General features: G+C 40.9%; 1 protein-coding gene across 3 annotated transcripts in view; it reads right to left on the reverse strand.

The window, feature by feature from the left end:
• The window catches only part of KIF19 (kinesin family member 19), a 47752-nt gene extending 26111 nt beyond the window's left edge, over positions 1 to 21641 (reverse strand). Inside the window, exons 1-5 of one of the 3 annotated variants that reach the window (XM_039346800.1) lie at positions 21192 to 21641; positions 18199 to 18279; positions 7066 to 7176; positions 5308 to 5395; positions 3248 to 3384 (exon numbers count right to left, since the gene is read on the reverse strand). In XM_039346800.1, the coding sequence (XP_039202734.1) occupies positions 3248 to 3384; positions 5308 to 5395; positions 7066 to 7176; positions 18199 to 18279; positions 21192 to 21230 (456 nt within the window). In that variant the 5' untranslated portion in view covers positions 21231 to 21641. Of the gene's footprint in view, positions 1 to 3247; positions 3385 to 5307; positions 5396 to 7065; positions 7177 to 18198; positions 18280 to 18364; positions 18576 to 21191 lie in introns of those variants that run through there. The other 2 variants (XM_039346789.1, XM_039346796.1) reach the window with 2 other exon arrangements.
• Positions 21642 to 22376: the final 735 nt, after the last annotated feature.

A 22376-nucleotide genomic window follows, 5' to 3' on the forward strand; every position in this document is an offset into this window, starting at 1 on the left:
ATTTTCCTTGAACAGAAGCAGTGGTACCATTAGGCAAAGTTCAGGGAACATGGGGACAATCTGACCTAGTTTTACTTTGAGAGTTCTATGTTCTATTGGACACCTCTAATTTATTTTTTAGACAACTGGCATTTGTTTTCAGCAGAATTGTAGCTTTTCTCCACTTTCTATCAAATTCAGGTCTCTTTGCATTGTTCCAGCCAAAGTTGCAGAATCATCATAGAGAGACCTTGGCCATTCTGCCAAGAATCAAGATACATTCTTCCTGTGTTTTGGGTTCTTGTAAGTTTTATGCATACTATGAAATTTTTACAAATTTCTTTTAGTAGAAGTTTAAGGAAACAATACTTAAATGTATTTGCTTGTATTTTTTATTCATATACAGTACTTCATCTGATCTTATGAATAAAGAAGAAGTATTCGTTGCTGTTGGCAATACACACACTTAGGAGCGAATGATTTACAGTTCATAGGATTAAGATCCTCAAACACCCAAAGCTTTGCTCCATAGAAAGAATTTAGAAATTTAAAAGGTTTATAGTGATAAATGAAAATAATATGCTAATGAAGCTGAGCTGGATATTTATTCTGCATTTAGGGATTCGTTGCAATAACCAAGGAAGAGCATGACTATTCTTGCTGTTGTGATAATCGACGAGCAAGCATGATCTAAAGCAGTGGTTCTCAACCTTTTTAATGCCACGACCCCCAACCAGTCGTAAGTCAAGGACTACCCTACCAGTCATAAATCGAGGACTACCCAACCGGTTGTAAGTCGAGGAATTTCCCTGCCCTGGAGCATCGCGCATGCGTGGTGCTGCCCCCTGTGCCGGCTGAGGAGTAGCTGGCAAGCGGCAGAGACGGCACAGGCCGACCACCGGCTGGGCCACCAGCTGGCCCAGCCCAAGGGAGGTAAGGCACCTGCCGGGCCCCACGCACGCCAGCAACCCTCCCTGCGCCCGCCGGCCTCCCACCTCCCACCCCTGGCCCTCTTTTACTTACATTTTTAGTAGTTGCTCAGCAGAGAGGGGTATAAACTTCCAGACAGCTCACCTTCGCCGCAGACAACTTGCAGCACCGTTTGCAGAATGGGACTTTTGGCGGGCTCAGCAGAGCAGAGACAGCCTGGACAATTCCTATTGGCTTTTGAAAGCCAATAGAATTAGACTCTATTCAAGAGAGTCTATTCTATTGGCTTTCAAAAGCCAATAGAATAAAAGGGAGTAGCACAGCTAAGGAAAAGGGGGAAAAAATGGCGGACTGCGTTGTTTGGCGACCCCCGTGAAATGGTCGTTCGACCCCAAATGGGGTCCCGACCCACAGGTTGAGAACCGCTGATCTAAAGGCTTGCATTTTTAATGGCAAATTATATTTTGCCTAAGCATTGTTGGCCATAAGAACACAATGGGAATTGGGATTATTAAGGAAGCTTGTGAATAAAGGCATCGAAGCTGGCAAGAATGTGCAGGTCATAAACTGGGAAATCTTTCCACACAGTAAGCCTCAGCTAGTTGCGTTGAGGAAAGGAGCTCTGGAAGGAAAGGCAGAGGATCCTATCGTTGGATCCTGTCATTGGAACTGGGAGCTGGCTGAAGGATGCTCCAGAGTTTGTGGTGTGACTGGGGAAAAGAGGGAAATGCTATCATGGACTATGGCCTGAGAGCCAAGGAGCACAATAAAAGAGAAAAAAAAGCTTCACCTGGGTGTCAGGAGGCAGATGCCACTCAGCCACGATATACAACCCAGAGGACTGGAGAGCCACTTTCAAAGTCTGTCAAGCATATTTTCCCACCCCATTGCCAACTATGCCTCAATCATGGAAGATATCTTGTTCCTGTCTAAACATCTAATATCTCCCATCTATGCAAAAAGAGACTCATCCAGAACAAGTGAGCAGAGACTATGAGAAGTGGGACAGAGTGATAAGGTCAGGATGAAAGAGACACAAACCTGACTGAGACAGAGCAGAATAAGAGCAGGAGGCAGAGATAATTCATGGAACATCTTTGTGATGGGTGGGTGCTTCCTGCTGAGGTAGAGGAGGTGAATCTTTCCTGCTTTAGTGGGAATCAGGAATATATATTCCTTCTCTTCTCAGAGATGGGAGGAAAATACCTTGTTGGAGGTGTAGGGAAGAGCTCAAAATGTCAGTGGCTTAAACACTCTATGAAGTGAAATCACAGAACAGAAGCATCTCCACATTCAGGTTCCACATCCTAGTACCAACTTACAAGACCTGGAATCCCATCAACAATAGATTACTGGATCGGAGAGATTAGGTGGCAATCAGGCAGCGCCACCATTACTTCTTCTGTGCATTGAATACAGCCTGGATTTGGCATCTGAAATGCTGCTGCAAATGCTGAACAAAGGTTACCGTCTGAGCCACATCACCAACTAGATTCGATGTGGTGCAGGCATATATAAATGACTGATGCAATGAGCTGTATGCCAAATCACAAATAGTATGGTTTAATTTCTGAGCCAACACAAGAAACTTGATTTGAGAGAGAAGAAGGTAGGAAAGACTGGATTCCCAAAGTAAAATGGAAGCAAAAAGGAAAATTGATCACTCCACTTTCAAACATATGCACAGAGTTGAGGAGAAGAAGAAAGAATCCTTCATTCCTTCAAGAAAGTCTTGTTGTGCTCAGGGTTTTCTTCCAGCTACTACTTCTTGCCTTTCCTGTTTTGTTGCTGAGTGCTGCTTGTTCCAGGCTACTAATGTGAGTCAATATTATATAGCGTGAGTCCTAATGAGTTGCCATGGAAATTATCTCTACATACCATATGAAGTATACATCAGCCATAAAGACGGAAAGGTTGGGGAGGACAGGATATGTTGGACAAGGAGACAAAAATGACAAGGTCCCATGTAACCTTTCACCATTCAGGCAAAATAGAAGAAGATACACACCACTTAATGTGCAAATAAATATGAATTCAATACATGCCTGGCATACCAGTTCCTGGGAAGTCTGTTCTTTGGTATTCATGTCCCCTTGTATAAAGGTAGTCCTCAACTTACAGTTGCAATTGGGACCAGAATTTCTGTTGCTAAGCAAGGCGGATATTAAGTGAGCTGCACCCAACTGCACAAAAATCAACGCTGAAGTACTCAAACCTTAGGAGCATGTTAAAACACTTGTATCAATTAACAGAAATTGGGAAAATAAACACTGTGTAACTGAGTGATTGTCTCCCTGTTCCTGAAAAGATAACTGAGCAATACTTCAAAGTAACCTACCTCCAGGTAGGACATGGACACTTCATACTCCATGTCATTGCTGGTCTCCTCAATTGCATGGAAGAGGTCATTGAGTGTCTGGACATAAATGCCAGGCTCATGATCAGTGCCAAGCATGGTGTAGGTCTTTCCACAGCCTGAGATATAAGGAAAGAGAGGAGGAAAAATGATTGATAAATGGAGGAACAGTTCCATTCTGGGACTCTCCAAAACTGTCATTGCATTTACTTTGACAGGAGCCTTTTTATTTTTTTTAATCCTGCATTTATTATATTTATAAAGGAAGACAGTGAACATACTTAATATTCCTTCCTCCTCCTATATGCCCCCTCCCCAACAACAACCCTATGAGATAAGTTGGGCCGAGAGAGCTTTCGTGTCTAAGGGGGGACTAGATCTCCCACTTTCCTGATTTCTACCCTGGTGCTTTAACCACTAGCTACTAAAATGTGTTTTCTGGGATAGGCCAATCTATGAATGAAATGGAATGGAACAGAATAAAGGTTAAATGAACAAATGACTTTGTTTATGACCTGACATTTATATCTTTGCGCATCCAATTATCCTGCAGTTAATCAAATAGGGGGTTGAATTTTAAAACAATATTGAGGTACCACATGGTATCACCGTAGCACACAAACAATTATAGCCCTTCAAAACATCCTGAGTAAACCAAAAGACCCAGCAGCCCTAGAAAAAAAAAGAGGAGTTATCTACAACAGCGGTGTCCAATCTTTCCAGACTGGCAGTGGCGGTAGTGGGGGGGAGGGGATGTTTTAGCACACGTGTCTGCCACTTGTGCAAATGGCACTTTGCGTGCTCAACTGCTGCTTGTGTGGCCACGGACCTGAACTGGTCCACAGACCGGGGATTGGGACCCCTGATCTACAATATGCAGTGTAAGGACTGTAACAGCTATTACATTGGACAAACAGACAGAAGACTAGCAGAAGACATCTATGAACACCAACTAGTAGTCAGAAGACATGATGAAAACTACTTAATTTCACAACATATGGGAAGACTTAACCAGTTTCAGCTGGGATATCCTGAGCATCCTAGTCCAAGCCAAATTCAAAAATACTAGAGAATTCCTGGAAATCTAGCACTCAGACAAACTGCCCATCAACAGTCACATAGAGATAAACAAACATCTACATACTGTTCAAAAAAGACAATAAAAAAGCCAAAAAGGAAACAAAAAGACCAAAACACCTCACCAGCAACCAACACCTAGATGAACAGAGATTAATACCAAGAGTAACAGTAGACCAATAATTAGAAGCAAACATACCCAAATCAAGAAACTACCAACTCAGACAAATAAGTTAAGAGTCATGGTTAGAATGCAGTACTGCAGGCTACTTCTGCTGACTGCTGGCTGCCAACAGTTTGGCAATTTGATTCTCACCGGCTCAAGGTTGACTCAGCCTTCCATCCTTCCGAGGTTGGTAAAATGAGGACCCAGATTATTGGGGACAACATACTGACTCTGTAACCTGCTTAGAGAGGGCTGTAAAGCACTGTAAAATGGTATATAAGTTTAAGTACTATTGCTATTAATCATAAGCAATAGCACAATTAAGGAACGACCAAGACCACTCATCAACACTGACAGAGCAAGCTACCAATATATAAAATGAGAGCAAACCCCACTCTCTACTAGTACTGATAATGTTACCTAGTTTGGTAATGAAACGTCTGCAAGAAAACAACCAAGCTGATAGAGCACCGAGGACCCCACAGTTCAACCGCAAGCTACAAAAATTATCTTCTATCAATACTGAGGTAGGCCTGAAAAAAGCCACAGGTTAAAACACTTGGTCCAAATATGTTTTCTTTTGGCCCTCTTCTATTTCCCATACAAAGAATATTGCTCTGCATTCATCACAACAGAGGAAGCAGCATGTCTCAGCTGAGTCTAACTGTTTCCAGGACTACACAGTCTATACTTGCAAGACTACAACAGCCCACAGCTGTCACAACCAGAGCTTGGTTGTTACCAACTCATTAGAAAATGAAACAGACATCTTCAACTAGAATTGAGCCTATGTTTTTACCTGTTGGGCCATAGGCAAAAATGGTTGCATTGTAGCCAGAGATAATCCCTTCTATGAGTCCCTTAGTGGTGGCACGATAGACCATTTCCTGCAGGGAGAGATGAAGAAATATGAATAGACAAAAAACATAAAAGGACTTACTTCTAGATAAGAAGTGGAAGCAATTGCCCTAAAGGTGAAGGGATGGATGGCAATCAACCTTATCAGAGGCATCTACAAAAGGGATAGAAAAAGTCAAGATGGCAATTACAAGTGCACAATTGAATACCTGTGTGTGAAGTTGACACACGTATAACAGAGATGAGTCTTCAACTGCACAGTCATGATTGCCAACTTTTTAAAAACTCCTTACGATGGATATCCTTGAACCTTATCTATTCCTCTTATGCCAGCAGCTCTTCAGTTTGCTACTGCCTTACTATCTGGCGTACAATCTAACAAGTCTTCCCATGGATCATTGACTGAAGAAGTTGGAATGTATCTTGAGATACAAATAAATAAATAGCACACAGAGCAACTACTTGGGTTAGTCCCATATGTCAGATTCATTGCTCCAGGCTTGACAACGGTTAAGCAGGCCAAAACGAACTAGATTTATAGATCTGAAACAGATGAGTTAAAACAAGGCAATCTACCCACACTTCCCTTTGGCTGGAAAGGTAGTAAGCTGAAACTCTGCTTCAAAGGGACTTGATTCTCTCTCCCCCTTGGCACTTGACAGCTCTTCTCCTTTTGAAATGCTCATATCTCTACTTTAAAAAGATCTTGGTCTAAGAAACATAGCATGTTGATATTCGCTATACATCCACACAAAGTGGGCCATGATGACTCATAAAATGAGAACTCTGTCTTCTCTTCCAACACATTCTGAGAAATGATGATGCAAAAACATGTTGATCCAAAAGGTAAAGAGATTTTGGTTCTGTATTTCCAGTCATTTATGTGTCACAAAACTCTTCTTCTTACTCTGCTTCTTCTCTGCTCCCCTTTCTAATTCTCAGTCCATGAATAACACCTGGCAGAGGAGGCACAGATCTCACTCAAGAGCTTCAGTTTCAGTCTGTGTGCAAATGACTTTGAAATAGAGCTGACAGTTTGGTCTAGCCATCCCATCAGATACTTGTATCGCTTCTGACCCAAGGTGCAGCAGGCGTTAGAGAAGCATCTTAGAGTTGAGCAAACAGAGTACAAGATGGAGTTAGGGCAGCCTTGGCCTTGTTTTGAATGAAAAAAAGGTTTGGAAAGATGAGATTAGGAATACTGTGTGAGAAAATGTTTATCTCTTCTTTGTCTAACAATGTCTCGATGCACTTCTTCCCATTCCCACAGTGGGTCGAACTAGATGGGACTCCCTAAATGTTTCTCAAAAAGAGGAGGGTGATTTGGCTCAAAATTAATACCTCTCCCACAAAATAACAAGCATAAACATCCACATATTGTAGAGTGGGATGGGGGGGCAACTATGCCCCCTTTATGACCTGTGGACACCAACTCCCAGAATTCCCAAGCCAGCTATAGCTGGCTCGGGAATTCTGGGAGTTGAACTCCACAGGTCATAAAGGGCCATAGTTGCTGACCCCTGCTTTAAGGTGACCTTTAGTTATTCGCTGAATTCCTCTTTCTGCCAATCTGCTGTCACAAATTCTTGCCATCTCAAGGCTGCTTTTCATCTATATATTTTAAAAATCAGGGTTCAAAAAGGTTTCTGTTCAATCCTGTCTAAAGGGCATGGATATGGATGCCTGGGGCGGGCCTCACCTGAGTAGCAGCAAAATCAAAGGCGACATCAAACAGATAGGATTTCTCTCGTGACCGGTTGGCACGGAGCACATCATCGGGGTCCTCCATTGGGTCCATTAGCACAACCATCTGCAGGAATGGATTGGGATTTGGATAAATTGTGTGAGGGTTTTACTGAAGAGATAGAAACAAATCTTAACAAGGGAAAGAAAGAAATGAAGAGTAGGCCAAGCATTTTCATCTAAGGGAAACATTTTTGCAGTCACATCCTATTTTCAATTCCTTTCTCTGTCCCACGTTTGCAAGGGAGCAACAGATAAAATACATGCCAGAACTCATGGACAGCAGACAGGAATCAGGCAATAACTTGGACGTCAAAGAGTAAAACTGAAGAAGATATAATCACAGTATTATTGCACAAGGTAGGATGTTTGCTGATAAATTCTCTTCCACCTTTGTCTCTGGCCAAAGAGAACTGGCAGTATTTCAAAACTCTGCAAATTTGTTTGTCACCAGAAATGAGAAACAAAGAAAGAGGCACATTATACTGGTAACAATGCATCGGTCACACATTTGGATTTTATACTATATTTGTCTGTGGCCTTATTTTAGAAAGATTCTGTGCAAAGCATTACCTTGCTTGAGGACTCGTTATCTGTAACCATGAAATGTAATACCCTCAATTGCAAAATTTTCCCTCAAGCTCAACACTAGTTGCCTAGTAACTGATTTGCTAGCTCAAAGGGAGGCAATTTAACGTACTTTGGTGATTAACCATCACCTATCATGTTGCTAGGGATTTATGAAAGGCATAATCCAAAACATATGGGGGGCACGACTTGCCTACCTTTATGTTAATTCTTTCTAATCCAATACTAAATATACCCTACTTTAGGAGTCTATATTTGTTCTTTAGCTTGAGGACCTTATGATCTCAAGGTGAAACAAGCCAATAGCTTGAGAAATAAAAATCTGAAAGGATACTGGGGCAGAAAGGAGCCAATGTTGTCCGAAAACATTTCTTTGGTCATATGGCCTGACTGTATGTTGTTATCTTCCCACAGAAGTGGTACCTATTTATCTACTCACATTTGCATGCTTTCAAACTGCTAAGACAAACTCAGCATCTTTAACTGCTGAGCCAACACACCCACTTGGGTTCAAATAAATACAGTAATCTTCATTTAGCAACTGGCTTTTTTATAAACCATTTGCAGTTACAATGGTGTTGAAAAAGTAACTTTCGAACCAGTCCTCGCATTTATGACCTTTGCAGGTCTGTAAAGTAATGGAAAGCTGAAGTAAGATCATAAGCACAGTCATGGCTTCTCTTAGCAACCACTTCACTTAACAACCAAAATGCTGGTCCCAATTATGGTTGCTAAATGAGGATTATATTTACACTAAATAAAAATCAAACAAACCAGTCTTATACAGATAAGAGCCAATTTGATCTAGTGGTTAAGGCACCAAGCAAGAAAGAGGGAGATTGCGAGTTCAAGTCCCACCTTAGACATGAAAGCTAGCTGGGTGACTTTGAAATAATCACTCTTTCAGTCCAACCCACCTCACAAGGTTGTTGTGGGCAAAATAGGAGGAAGGTGTGCTGGATATGTTTGCTGCCTTGAGTTATTTGTAAAAATAATAAAGGTGGAATACATAGAAATAAATAAATAATCTAGTGCAAAGTGCGTACCTAGCCTCAGTGCAAGCTTTGGTATTAAGTTAATTTGGGAAGCATCTGGCTAGAAGACATCCTATCCAATGCAGCTATATAACTTACATCTTCTCTAGTAACTACCTGTATTTTCTTTGTCTTCCTTCCTGATATCATCTCCACAAGGTATAAAGGCTATTAATAACTAGGCAAAGGGCCCATGGATCTCTTGGGTATTCAGACTGTGACTGTGAATTGGCTTATATCGAATTAGACAACCCAGCTATAATAAGGGAAGATGTGCTGGGAAATACTCAGAGGGAGGAAGATCAAGTAACTGGAAACTGGGATGATATTCCATTGCACCTCAGAGCTATGGGTAACATTGAAGATGCTAATCCTCAGATCAAGGACAGATCAGGTCTCAGCTGAGATGATTTTGATTGGGGGATGTTAACATCAGTCCCTTGTCATAGACAGAACACTGTCTCTTGGCTCCAGGGTTCTCTGCAGCTATCCCTCACTTCAGGAAGGAAGGGCCTAAAAGCCCACTCCAGGCGTTTGATAGACCCAGTAGTGTTTCAGAGGGGCATGCAGTTATTCCTCAGCCTCTGGCACAAGACCTTAGTTGCAACTTGGAATGAGTGTGTAACAAGGACCTTAGATTAGATCATACCTGTACACATTCTCTGTGATCATGGATCCTATACAGCCCCCTGATTTATGGAGATCTGGGAGATTAAATGATACATCTAGACATCTAGAACAGTGCTGGAGAAAAACAGAGTGAAATAACCAGTCTTATTTGTGATGATAAGAGTGGCAAAGTGTGCTTGTTTTTCTGTTTATTGAAACCATAGATAGTCAGAGGCCTTGTTCTTAGTGACCAGGTCCTTCTGTTTAAGGCAGGGATCTTTCACAGAACTGCTGTGAAGGTTATTCTAGGTTTCTGTTGGACAAAATCAATTTCACTTGGAGTTTGACTTTGGTTGGTCGTGCCCTAGCTCATTATCTGGAAAGGGTTTGAGCTGATTGATCTTGAAGAAGTAGCAAGTAGCAAGTCCTTGTTCTTGTGAGCATAGCCATCTGGGTTCTTGAGCCATGCTCCTCTTGATTGAGTAAAGCTTCCCAGAAGATTGCATGAGGTTGGGTCCAAGTAGTGGTCAATGCTTCTTTGTGGGAGAGCATGGTTCTGCCTGCCTGGAAGAATATGGTGGTAGATTCCCTTCTCAGGAAGCCATTCTTGGATCTGACAGTACTGAACAACTTTTGTCCAGTTCCAACTGGAGATGGTGGTAAGTGTTCTGTTTCAGTTCAGGAAGGTATCTAGACGCTCTTCAGTTAAGGTTCAGATTCAGTTATAGTATTGAGATAGCATTGGCCTTTGAAGAGATTGGGATGAAGGTGATATGTCCATCCTGGCTTTCCTGAATTTCTCAATAACTTTTGTAATATTGACCATGGTATCCTTCTAGATTGGTTTCAACAGTTGGAAGTGGGGAGCACTATTCTGCAGTGGTTCTCTTTTCTCCATAGCTGGTTCCAGTCAGTGTTAATTGGCACAGGGAAGGTCTATCTCGAGGCCCTTTTATGTGGAGCACCTCTGGGCTTGGGCTTCTCACCAGTCCTGTTTATCATCTACATGAAACTTCTGAGTGAAATCATTTGAAAGCATGGGGACAATATTATTAGTATGCAGGATATATTTTATCATACACCTCCACCCAGGCCAGGCAGGTGATGCTCTTAAAGTGCTTGCCTAGTACCTAGCAGCTGTAAAAGAGTGGGTGGGGAGGAACTGTCTGCAATTCAGTCCTAGCAAGATGGAGTGGCTTTGAGTTTTGGACACCCTAAATTCTAGTGACTTGTTACCTTTGTCTCTTAAAGTGATAGAATTCCCCCAGAAAATGTTGGGATGCAACTTGGGGGTCCTCCTAGACTTACAGTTCCTGCTCAATGAGCAGGTGGCAGCTGTGGCCAGGAAGTCTTTGGCATGAGTTCATCTTATGTGCCAATTGCATCCATTCCTGCACCAAGAGGCCTTGCTCACAGTCACTCATGCCTTAAATTACTTTTCAACTGGATTACATACAGTCCAGAATGTAGCAGAGAGCACAGTCACTCCCTCTTAGTTAAATCTATCATACAGCAAGGATGAAAGAAGGAAGAACCCCATGTAAATTGTCTCAAGCTCCTGGAGTAAAAGTAGAACATAAAACAATATTTACACTAAGAATGTTAGTTTCCATTACCGTCTTGAAAAGGAGGCAATTCCATTATGGAACCATGTCAAATATCTGTAAATACCACTTAAAGTCCACTCAAGAATCCTTCAATGAGAGCATCCTTTTACTTGATCAGATTTGTCCGTCACTGATAATGGCTTTCTGGATGGACCCTACTTAGACATTAATATAATGCAGTAAACATAGAACACAGAAAGGCCCGTGAGCTATTACAGCCAGCATTAATGAATGGATTAATGAGGTGTCTACCTATCTAATCCTTTTGTTGTTGTTAATTGCGAAGTTGTGTCCAACCCATCGCGACCCCATGGACAATGTTCCTCCAGGTCTTCCTGTCCTCTACCATCTTCTGGAGTCCATTTAAGTTCACACCTACTGCTTCAGTGACTCCATCCAGCCATCTCATTCTCTGTCGTCCCCTTCTTCTATTGCCCTCAATCTTTCCCAGCATTAGGCCCTTCTCCAGTGAGTTCTTCCTTCTCATCAGGTGGCCAAAGTATTTGAGTTTCAACTTCAGGATTCTGGCCTTCTAAAGAGCAGTCGGGGTTGATCTCCTCTAGGACTGACCCATTTGAATGCCTTGCAGTCCAAGGGACTCGCAGGAGTCTTATCCAGCACCATAGTTCAAAGGCCTCAATTCTTTGGCGCTCAGCCTTTCTTATGGTCCAACTTTCACTGTTGGTCCAATCCTTTTAGGGATAATTAATTTTCTTTTGTGCTGCTCTAATTCCTGTCAACTTTAATCTGGAATATCAGAAAGGACAGGTCCATACTAGCCAGGGGGCACTACTGATCAAGTGTCTGTTTATTAGGCTTAACTCCAACAAGATCAACAATGAGAGAGAGTGAGAGGGGGCAGGAAGACGAGGGCATGCATTTAAGTTGGAGGGTCAACAGTGTTGCTATGGGACACAAGTGACTTCCTGATGCACAGTTGGGGTTTCTATCAATGCTGCATATTTACTGTGTATTTTGTAGTGAAACTTCAAAATATACAATACAATGTAAATTTTAATATATTTAAAACTTGGGAACTTTTCCTATATGGCTGTGGCTGATCTTTTGGAAAGAATTCTTAGATTCTTATCATAAGGTTTATTCCAGTAATATCCCCAATAGCTGTTGAAATCGATTCTATGCCTATGTTTGGTAGAGGTTGAGTGCTTTCACTGAGGATTAAACAGCGGTGACGTAGAACTGGATATCTGCTATAAAATCAGCTACTAAAGACATAGCAGATGTCAGCATGTCTCCCCCTCCCCCTTACACCCTGTGAGCACAGCCTGTTGTCTTTGTGTATATAGAGATCAAATTGCCTTTGATAGCGACATTGGGTTGGGTTTCACCATTTCCAAGAGCCTTTAAAGGGACTCTCTGTAAGACAATCATTAATACTAGGGACCAGAGAGGCTGGTTTAAAAAAAGCACAAGAACGGTGGAACATAGTGGTTAGACTTCAGAAGAGTATTGTAGAAACCTGAATTCATGATACTATTTAGTCTTAAAAATATCTCACAAGGATTCTCAATTCTTGTGAAGATTCCAAATCAGATATGTGAAGCAAATGAGGAACAATACCTTACACTCCCTGGAGGAGAGGTGTAGCTGGTAAATTATTATGGAGGATATACTGGGACTTCCCCAATATTTTATAATATAGCCTAATAACTGCTATAGTCAACAAAGAGAAATAATCAGTTTAAATAATCAAAAGCTCCACTTTATTTACAGTAAGAGCTACTAAATAGCATTTCAATAACCATCACCTGATTTAAAGTATGAATGAATTAATATATGTTAAAGGAGGGAGCTTAAACATTTGGCTGGGCTGAATACCTCTTGTTATAGATTTTGTGCTACAAAGATGGTAATAGATAACTTACAGCTACCAAATTTCTTTTTGAGTCCCCAAGCCCCACAAAAACATGCTGCTAAGCAGCCCAGCTGAGTTTTAGAGAATGGCTGAAAATCCCAACCAGATATTATTATACAGTACAACTGGTCCCTCTCCCTTGGCCATTGGAACAGGAGAGATGGAATTGTACAAAGTGACGGAAAGGAGGAGAGTTGAAAAGGGAAAGGAGAGAGTTGTTCTTGATAAAGGGATCCAAGGCTGCTTTAGTTTTCATCTGAAGCTAAACATTGTTCCATGAGATTCATTTCATTCTGTCACCACAGGTGTGCCAAGGACAGGATTTCAAGAGCAACACTGCTGCATGAAAAGGAATAATGCACTTCTTTGTAATGGATAAAAGGCTCCATTAAAGAGAAGTAAGAGCCAGTTTATGGCAGTGGTTAAGGCATCAGGCTGGAAACTGGGAGACTTGGAATTCTAGCTCCACCTTAGGCATAAGCCACCTAAGGTGATCTTGAGCTGGTCATTTTCTCTCATCCCTAGGAAGCATGCAATGGCAAACCATTCTGAAAAAGCTTGCCAAGAAAGCTGCAGAGACTTCTTCAGGCAATCTCTGAGAATTTGACATGATTAAATGGGGAAAAAAAAGAGAGAAAGCATCTTTGGCAGGGAATATATTGCTAAACACTCAAACAAGTAGGGCACCTGCATTTCAAAAACGAACAGTAGAAAGGAACCAAAGAAAGCCCTGAGGGGTTGAGAAACTGATCTTTTCATGTGAAGGCTTAATAATAATTGACTGTACATAGAGAAAGTAGAATAACTTAATTTCTATTCACTGCATGTAATTCAATTCTCAGGACAATTCTCTAATATAAATAGTAAGGATATTGTTAGCAGACAATAAATAATATGAAGCAAAGGATTCATGCAACTACTTCTGTCCCCCCCCCCCTTCAGCTCATTTACACTGCAATGTCTCTTGCCCCATAAGTTGTAGCTGACAACTATGTGAAACCAAAGATTCCATATGCAATCTGCAAACTTCAAAAATCTGGTGCAGCTTTTAACCCATAGAAACAACTTTTCAAAACCAAGCAAACTATATATTTGTAGATTATATAATTACCAATTAATCTTAATATACTAAAATTTACACATACACCTACATATACAGGTTACATAATAGATACTTCACAATATTTGTGACATAGATTTTATATTGCATTCTAGCAATGCAGTCTTCTCATCAATAGCAATAGCACTTAAACTTATATACCACTTCACAATGCTTTACATCCCTCTCTAAGTGGTTTACAAAGTCAGCATGTGGCCCCCAACAATCTGGGCCCTCATTTTACCGATCTCGGAAGGATGGGATATTTTGCTCAAAGGTATGAAAATGGAGCAGATCTGTCTTTTTGAAGTTGATCCATCAGATTTTCTAACTGATCATACAATCTAGGAAGAGGCAAGTGCTTCAGACAGATTTATAGAGTCTCAGCTATGTTTTTTATTGGGCAGATAGACACCAAGGCTGCTCCCCAATTTTCTGGAATAATTTGATTTGCAAACAAATACAAGTCCATCTCAGCTAAAACTGAGATCATTACAGAAAATTCTAAATAAGTTGGAAGTATTTTTTCTATTGAGTAAAATAATTTCAACATTTTATTCATTAATATATTTAAAATCATTTAGTGATTAATAATATTTTCAAAGCATTAAGTTAACAAAGGATCAAAATGTGGAATTCCACAACCCTAGATAGCCTCCTACTTACATGAATAATTCTTACTCTTATGCCTGAAAGTAAATGTATTTGCACATTAGAATTTGGGCATCTTTTCTGCTATTAGGGATGGGGAAAATAATTCATTAGGTTTGTATTTTCATATTAACTGATATAGTTTGTGCTTCTAAAACTAATGTACAATTATTCTTTGGTATTTATACTTCTTCAATTGGTGTGATTTCATTCTTTGATTAAAAAGTATTTTAATCAAATGGCTCAGTTTATGGACAATTGTCTACCAAAATTAAATGAAGTATGGAATAAGGCATTTTGCATATATAAAAATGAATACAAAAAGACTTATGCATGTTCATGGATACTAATGCATATAAAAGTTGAGCAAATGTGTTAATCTTGAGGGCAATGTGCATATTAAAAAATCATAAACTGAACAGGACTAATTATTCTTTTTATGCGGATATAGTGATAAAATAAGCAACAGAAAGACCAAGCTGAGGAACATCCAACATATTTTCTTAATTTGGAAAAGGGAATCTGATACCACTTGACTGGAAATAATTTCTACTGTAGATATAGTGTTAAATGTGTTCTGACACCTTGGAATGAAGCTGGCAAGCACCAACAAAGACTGCTTGGTAACTTTTACTTTGTGGCCCTGAAAATTACTACTGATTAAAATGAAGTCCGGGCTCATGGCCAGACTAAAAGGCATTAGTCTTGAGGAAATGCACTTCAGCTCCAGACAGGGATGTGGTTGTATATCTACTCCTGCTATCAGGCCCGGAAGCAATTCTGATGTTGTTCCTTCTTACTGCTTAATACCAACCCTGTTTTGAATCCAATACCTTATTGTCATGACAACAAATCACTCCTGTAAACAATTTGCTGGCATGGTCCATAAAGCATTGTCCTCAGCTGGATGGGGCAGTGAGAAAGCTGTCTCCATGACAACCTTAGTTTTAAAAAATAAGAAGCAACCCCGTCACACTGTATTAATAGGGGTACACAAATAACTATAGTAATCAATTCAAATTTGCCTCTTTTTTTAACTACATGCTCCTGTTCTTAAAACAACAACAAAGATCTACATGGTTTCTTTTCATAATGTTGTCACAGAAACTCCCTCCCCTCCTCCACATACACTGGTCAAAGAGCCAAGGAAATAGTACTGTAAGGCACAATAATTGAATATCTTGGAGGAATTGTTACATATTTGCCTGCTAAGATATCAATTTATCTTTGATTCATTACTTTCAGACTTGCCCCAAACTTTGGGCTACCTCACAACCATCAGTTTTGCTAATTATTTCCATGATGGCCCATACTTATCTGTTTAATCTTAGACAAACAGTGTGGAAGTACAATGGGAAGCTATAACTAATCAGAATATTCTGCAATGTTTTGATTTAAAAAAAACTCTTGAATACATCAATGTGGCTGAAAGCATGTTATAAACATGCCAATTAATTTTAAAACTGTATTTTTTCTGATTCTTTAGAACTGAAACTTCATGGCAATTCTCCATCTTTAATTTCTTCTGTGGTAGTTTCATTATGAATAAATAAAATATCTGGATGATGTCATTTAGAACAGCTACCTTTTTGATGACTGATCATTTGCACTAGTCATAAATCTTAAGTTTGGAAAACAATAAAATATAACATTACATTATTCTGCATCTTGCTAACTGCAGTTAGCTATCTTCTGAAAGCATTAAATTTGAGTCATCTAACACATCTGTGCAATTTTTATTTTTTTCAATTGCCAGCATTTTTATTTAATCTACTGTTTATTTTTGTTGTTGTTTTTATTCATCTACTTTCCTAATTAACAGATTGCCTAACTAAGAGTATAAAAAGGTCTGATCTGTTTGGAGAAACTGGTACTTTTATTGGTATCTTTTAGATTTTTAAAATGCTCCCTTTGCTTAATTCCATTCTATTTCTGATTATTTTACGTATATATTTGTAGTAAGACTATATAACATGACATGTTGCCTCTATGAGCCAGAAATTTAATCACATAGTTTTGACCTGTAAATCTTAGCAGTAGATTATTAAAATGCTCTGGCCCTCTGCAATGGACAAGGTATCAGAAAACTATCCTCACTCTTAAATGACAAACTTTAGTTCAACTGCCTAACTCACTTTCTCTTCTACAAGGAACTCAATCAGCATACGCAATATTCTTTGTTTTAATCTATTACTGCACCTACAAAACCAGCCAAAAATGTTTATCTCAAACAAAAATCTACAATTTAATCTCAATCATTAAAATCTATAGTTTAGTCTAATTTTTCCTCTTCATGGTAACTGGGATTCAGCTTGTCCCTCCTCCCTAAATATTGGGTCAAAATCCCCACATTTAGCTTGCTAGATATGGAGGAGAGGGAAAGCAACAGATTCTAAGGGATTAAAAAAGATTGATATGATCTGATTAAGGTCCAACAGTGGCAGTTAAAACTTGTTTTTAAGATATTTAGAATCAGCATGCCATGGCACACCCACAATGGGCTTGTCTGACTATCAATTCAGTACACTAAATACAAAGTGCGCTTACAAAACTCATATCCCCAAACCTGCAAAAACTATGTCACAAAAGCTCAGCTCTGAGGTAATTTCTCAACCCTAACAAATATAGCATATAAATACAACATCATGGCTCTCACTGGAGACTGTCTCCGTCTCAGGAGTCAGACTTGTTGGGTCAATCATAGTCAACTCTTCTCATTAGTTCTCAAGAGAAGAGAAAATATATCCTTTTAATCAACATACTAATTTCCCTCCTGACTTCAGCAAATGGGAACCGAGCAAGGCTACTTAGCAGATGCTAATAAGATATATTTCCGAGAGCTTTGGTGGCCAAGAAGAGCCTCAACTAGCCAAGTTCAGTTTTTGAAGAAAGTGAGAATCAGCCTTTAACATCCATGCTCTGAAGAACTTCAAACAAGCTTGACAGCCACCCAGAGATAAAGAGGAAAGCTACCTAAAACATATCACTTGCGAAAAAGTAAGCTTTCTGAAAGTTACAGATGGCAAGTTATTTCCTTCAAACTCCAGTTCAAAGAATAAGCTTTTATCCTTTATATGCTGCCTTTTATTTGCCTGAGACCTGGTTGCTGCCAATCCGAGTATACAGCAGCAGGTTAGGTGGATGCATAGTCAGAGATCTATAATAAAGGCATTTTTATTTTTGTGTATATGCTGAGATAGGCAAATCTACTATCAGCTTTTGGACTTTATTCTATTAAGCCTTGCCAGCATAGACAGTGGCAAAAAAAAAAAAAAAATCTAGACGGTAACTCTGAGCTCTGAATAGAATAACTTCTGGTTAGAATACCTTTTCTTTTTTCATCTCTGCGATTCCGATCAGAGGGTGCTGACCCAACAAACTTGCTTTATGTTCATTCATAATGTCTCCCCTCGCTACCGGTTCCTGTTTAAAATCTGAACCAGAACTTCAGACTTGCATCATACTGCATTGATGTGAATTTTTAAACAAATGAAATATGTTTCTCCCTCATGTGTGAGGGGGGAACATTTCCAGAAATTCTTTTTAATTCTAACTTCAAAGATCAGCTCATAAAATGAGGCTCAGCTAAATTCTACCCATTTACCAGAAAGGGTTCTCACAATACCTGGTCATCCACTTTGTGAGCGATGAGTGTGGCTCCTTCTTCCAGCTCTGCCATGCTGATAGGCCGTATGCGAAGTGCCACCTAAAATACAAGAAGATGGGTGAGTGACTGAAGTATCTCACTATTCGTGAAATAGCCAAAGAACAACAGAGACAAAAATGAGCACCTGCATGGAAATCCTCAATCTCCGCGCCCTGGCCATCCAAGGCCCAAAGTGTAAGCAGAGTTTCTTCAACTCCCACGTTCTTCCCTGCCCAGTGTGCCTCACCTGAGTCTGTCTATCACTACAGAGCGAAGAATCATCTGTGTCTCTCTGAGGCCCTGGCAGGTAGCTGCAAACAGACAATGAGAAGCTTTTTCCTTGGGAGGAAAGGAAACACCACCTGGACAGCAGCATTTCTGGAACAACATATCCAGCTACAGCCACGTCAGCCTACGAGATTCATTCCATTCAATCTCTAAAGCCTCCAAAGATTTAGTGACTTCACTGTTTCCCATACAGACCACAAAGGGATGAACTCCAATGCACAGCTCCCTCGTTCTATCAGCAGGGTTTCATCTGTTACCCTGAGATGAATTTTAACACAGGATCTGAATCCATGAAAAACATCTTGCTTTCTGTTTCTCGTGTTGCTTGAGTAGAAATTGGGAACTTTTGGCCATCATCCAAAATTTGCTAAACCACAACGATTAACTTCGCTCACCATTGGCAATTCTATAATATCTGTTCAGAGTTGTTCAAAAATTGCAATGAGGGGGTCAGATACACATCCCATGGCACTGTTGATTTCAGAGACAATTAAACTATTCCTTGTGAAGCAAGGCAAAATTTATATGATGGATTCATTCTCCAAGGAAGATTTCTTTCTTGTTGTACAAGTACCTTGGCAGCTCTGAAATGATTCTTTAAGGAGTCTTCTTTCATTTTTGCAATCTATTTCATATACTTTTCTCCACCCACCCTCCAATCATAGCACTGATGACAAAAGAAATCACTTCTAATGCTCCAGTACAATAGATTTCTATTTCAATGCAATATATTTTCAAAATAGCTTTGCAAATGTTGTCCTTGCACTGAATGTTTAATTGCACATTAATGTGTAATATTTACATACAACTTTTATTAAATGGTCACTGAGTAGTTTAAATTGTGCAACACAGCTTATAAACCATGCTTGAAAAAGCTACATACATTCTCAGCAAGTGATCGCTATTTCCAATTTATACTTCTTCTTTTTTAACTCAGTGAGCAATCAAGGCTAACTACACATCCCTTCCATTCATATTTCTACTAGATTCTGCTGCCTCCCATAACTGCTTTATTTTACACTGGAAGTTCCAGGGAGTGGAAATCTGTTTTATTTTTCTTCATATTGTTCAACTATATGTACTAAAAATGCAAAAAATAATAACCTGTATAAGACAGCAACATTGAATCTGACCAGCCCTTTCTTATCTGAGCATCAATTTATAAAGATAAAATTGTACAATTAACATTGTGCTTATAATATACATTCAATGAACACAGAATTATGATCAGAAAACACCCACTATTTTTGAAGGGCCCAGCTAGGGGAAACTTTAAAACAAAGAAGCTGAATGTCACCGAGTCCCATTTTTTTTGACAGTAGTGACAGAGAACATTGATTAGCCAATAAAATCCAAACAACTGTATCTAGGTAACAAAATATCACAATATGGAGAAAATGCCAATATTGGTCTCTTGAGTTGGATATTATTGGTACCTGCACTTCATTCTACAGCAGGGCTTTTCAACCAGTGGTAGGGGTACCACCTGTGGTACATTGGCACCTGGCAGGTGGTACGTGATCATCCTAGAAAAGTGATAGTGGGGGAGGAGGAGAATGAGCTGAACTGGTGGCAGCACCGCACAAGCCTGAGCGAGAGATGGCTGGAGCTGCAGGGCTGTCAGGATTCAGCAGAAGTGCCAGGATCAGTGCCGCTTTCCAGCTGATCAGCACTTCTTCGGGGCTGTCAGGACTCAGCGGAAGCACCAGGATAAACACCAGGCTCCAGCTGGAGCGCGGCACTGATCCTGGTGCTTCTACTGAGCCCTGAAGAAGCACCAATCAGCTAGAATGTTGCATCATCTCCAGGGTCTTGTGATTTACATTCAGATGCTTGGCAATTGATTCTTATTTACGATGGTCACAGTGTCCCAGGATCATGTGAAGTGATCAAAACCTGCAGCAACCACCCTGCAGATGGGGGGAATAAAAACTAAGCACCCCCAACCCCACCCCTGCTGCCAATCCTCAACAGAAATGCCTCACAACAATGAAAACCTTGGACAGGAGGAAGAGCGCTGCAGGCAGGTGTCTTGCTCGGCTGTGCCTTGGGGGGGGGCACGTTTTTCAGTACTATTGTAACTTCAACAGTCACTAAGGAACTGTTGTAAGTCAAAGACTACCTGTACTTTATCACTTTTTTCCTTTTTTTTTTTTGGTCATCAAGTTTTTGACACCTTGCTAGGTGACTAGTGGTACTTGGATATTGCCATATCCTAAAAGTGGTACAATGGGTGAAAAGGTTGAAAAGCCCTGCTCTACAGCATAAGATTTAATTGAATTTTATGTATATTGCTCTTCCAATCTATGGGACAGAATATGTTGATGGAAACAGATAAGGCCAGATCACTCTTGAGTTGGGACAGGTCCCTTATATCCAGAATAGTCTTATAATCATCTATTCTCATATTTTGTGTACTTATTGACAAACACATCATATAATCCCATTTCTTCCGGCCACTAGAATGGAAGGATGAACAGTTTTAATGAAAGCCCCGTTACATGTTCCTCTCCAATTTCTAATAGTTAGTTCCGCAAAGGCTTTGCAGGCTCTCTTTCTCAAGCGCCGCCAGCTTCTTGCTTTTATTGGTAATGCTAGCTGGGAACCCTGGAAGTTAGAGTCCGACTCTTTTGGGTCTCCCTAGCTTTGCTGCCCGAAAGAGGCGAGAAGTCATTTCCACTCACCGTGAGCTGCTGATCCTTGGACTCTCTCGTCTCCTTCATGATTGTAACAGGGTCACCCGATAACCCGGGCTCGGGCAAGCGAAGCTACAGCACGTGTGGATCCCCCGCGCACTGCCGGATTCACGGGACTCTTGGATCTTGTTATGAGCGGGTTCTGCTCTGAGCTAGGTTAAATATCCCCGCGAAACCAATGACAGGTGTTTGGGCGCCGCCATTCAACGAGTACTGGAATCCCCTAACCCAATTACGCCCCCGTCCCTTTGGGTAGACAGCTGGCAAGCGGGCGCCCGGGCTGGGTCTCCCCTCTGAGGGCGCCGCCGCCGCTTCCGCCGCTCTCCATCTGGGACCGGCGTGCAGGGATCTGCTTGTGGCCGGCCGCCGCCTCTCCTCGCCTGCCTCCTGGTGTTTCGAGTCCCCTGGAGATCTTTCCAAACTGTACACAAACAACCGGGGGCGCGGGAAGCTTCCTCCGGCTGATTCGGTGGCGCACCATTGGCTGAGTTGGGGCTTGCGCGGCTCTCCGTCGCTCCCTGCCGGCCGGCCGGCGTGGAAAGAAAGGCGGAGGTCGCCTGACTGAGCCGGGAGAATGCGCTCCCGACAGCCGAGCCGCGATTTTTGTAGTGCAGGAGCCGAAGAGCGGAAGACTTGACGGTGCCATCGATAACATAATTAGTTTCTTAACTCTTAGCCGGGCGCCCTTATTTCCCACTTAATCCGGAGGAAGATTCCGGTGAAGGGATGGGATTACGGGTGGGGGCTCTTTCTTTTGTAATCGGCGCTAAAAAGATGAATGGCTTGCATCGCCCATTCATTTGTCAGCTGCATTCTCTCTTGCAGTTATCTAAATGTTTGGGATCGGAAGGATATACAGGTAGTCCTCGACTTACAACAGTTTAGTCACTGTTTGAAGTGACAATGGCAATGAAAAAAATGACTTACAACCATTTTTACGACTGTTGCAGCATCCCCATGGTCATGTGATTCACATTTGGATGCTTGACAACTGACTCTCATTGTGCTGGGTCATGTGATTGATCCCCTTCTGCAACCTTCTGACAAGCAAAGTCAAGGGGGAAACCAGATTCACTTAACAATCATGTTACTAATTTAACAACTGCCACGATTCACTTACAAATATGACAAGAAAAGTTGTAAAATGGGGGCAAAACAGTTTTTTCACTTAGC

Source organism: Crotalus tigris, unplaced genomic scaffold (genome assembly GCF_016545835.1).
Source record: "Crotalus tigris isolate CLP2741 ecotype Arizona unplaced genomic scaffold, ASM1654583v1 scf7180000017551.9496454, whole genome shotgun sequence".
Classification (NCBI taxonomy): Eukaryota; Metazoa; Chordata; class Lepidosauria; order Squamata; family Viperidae; genus Crotalus; species Crotalus tigris.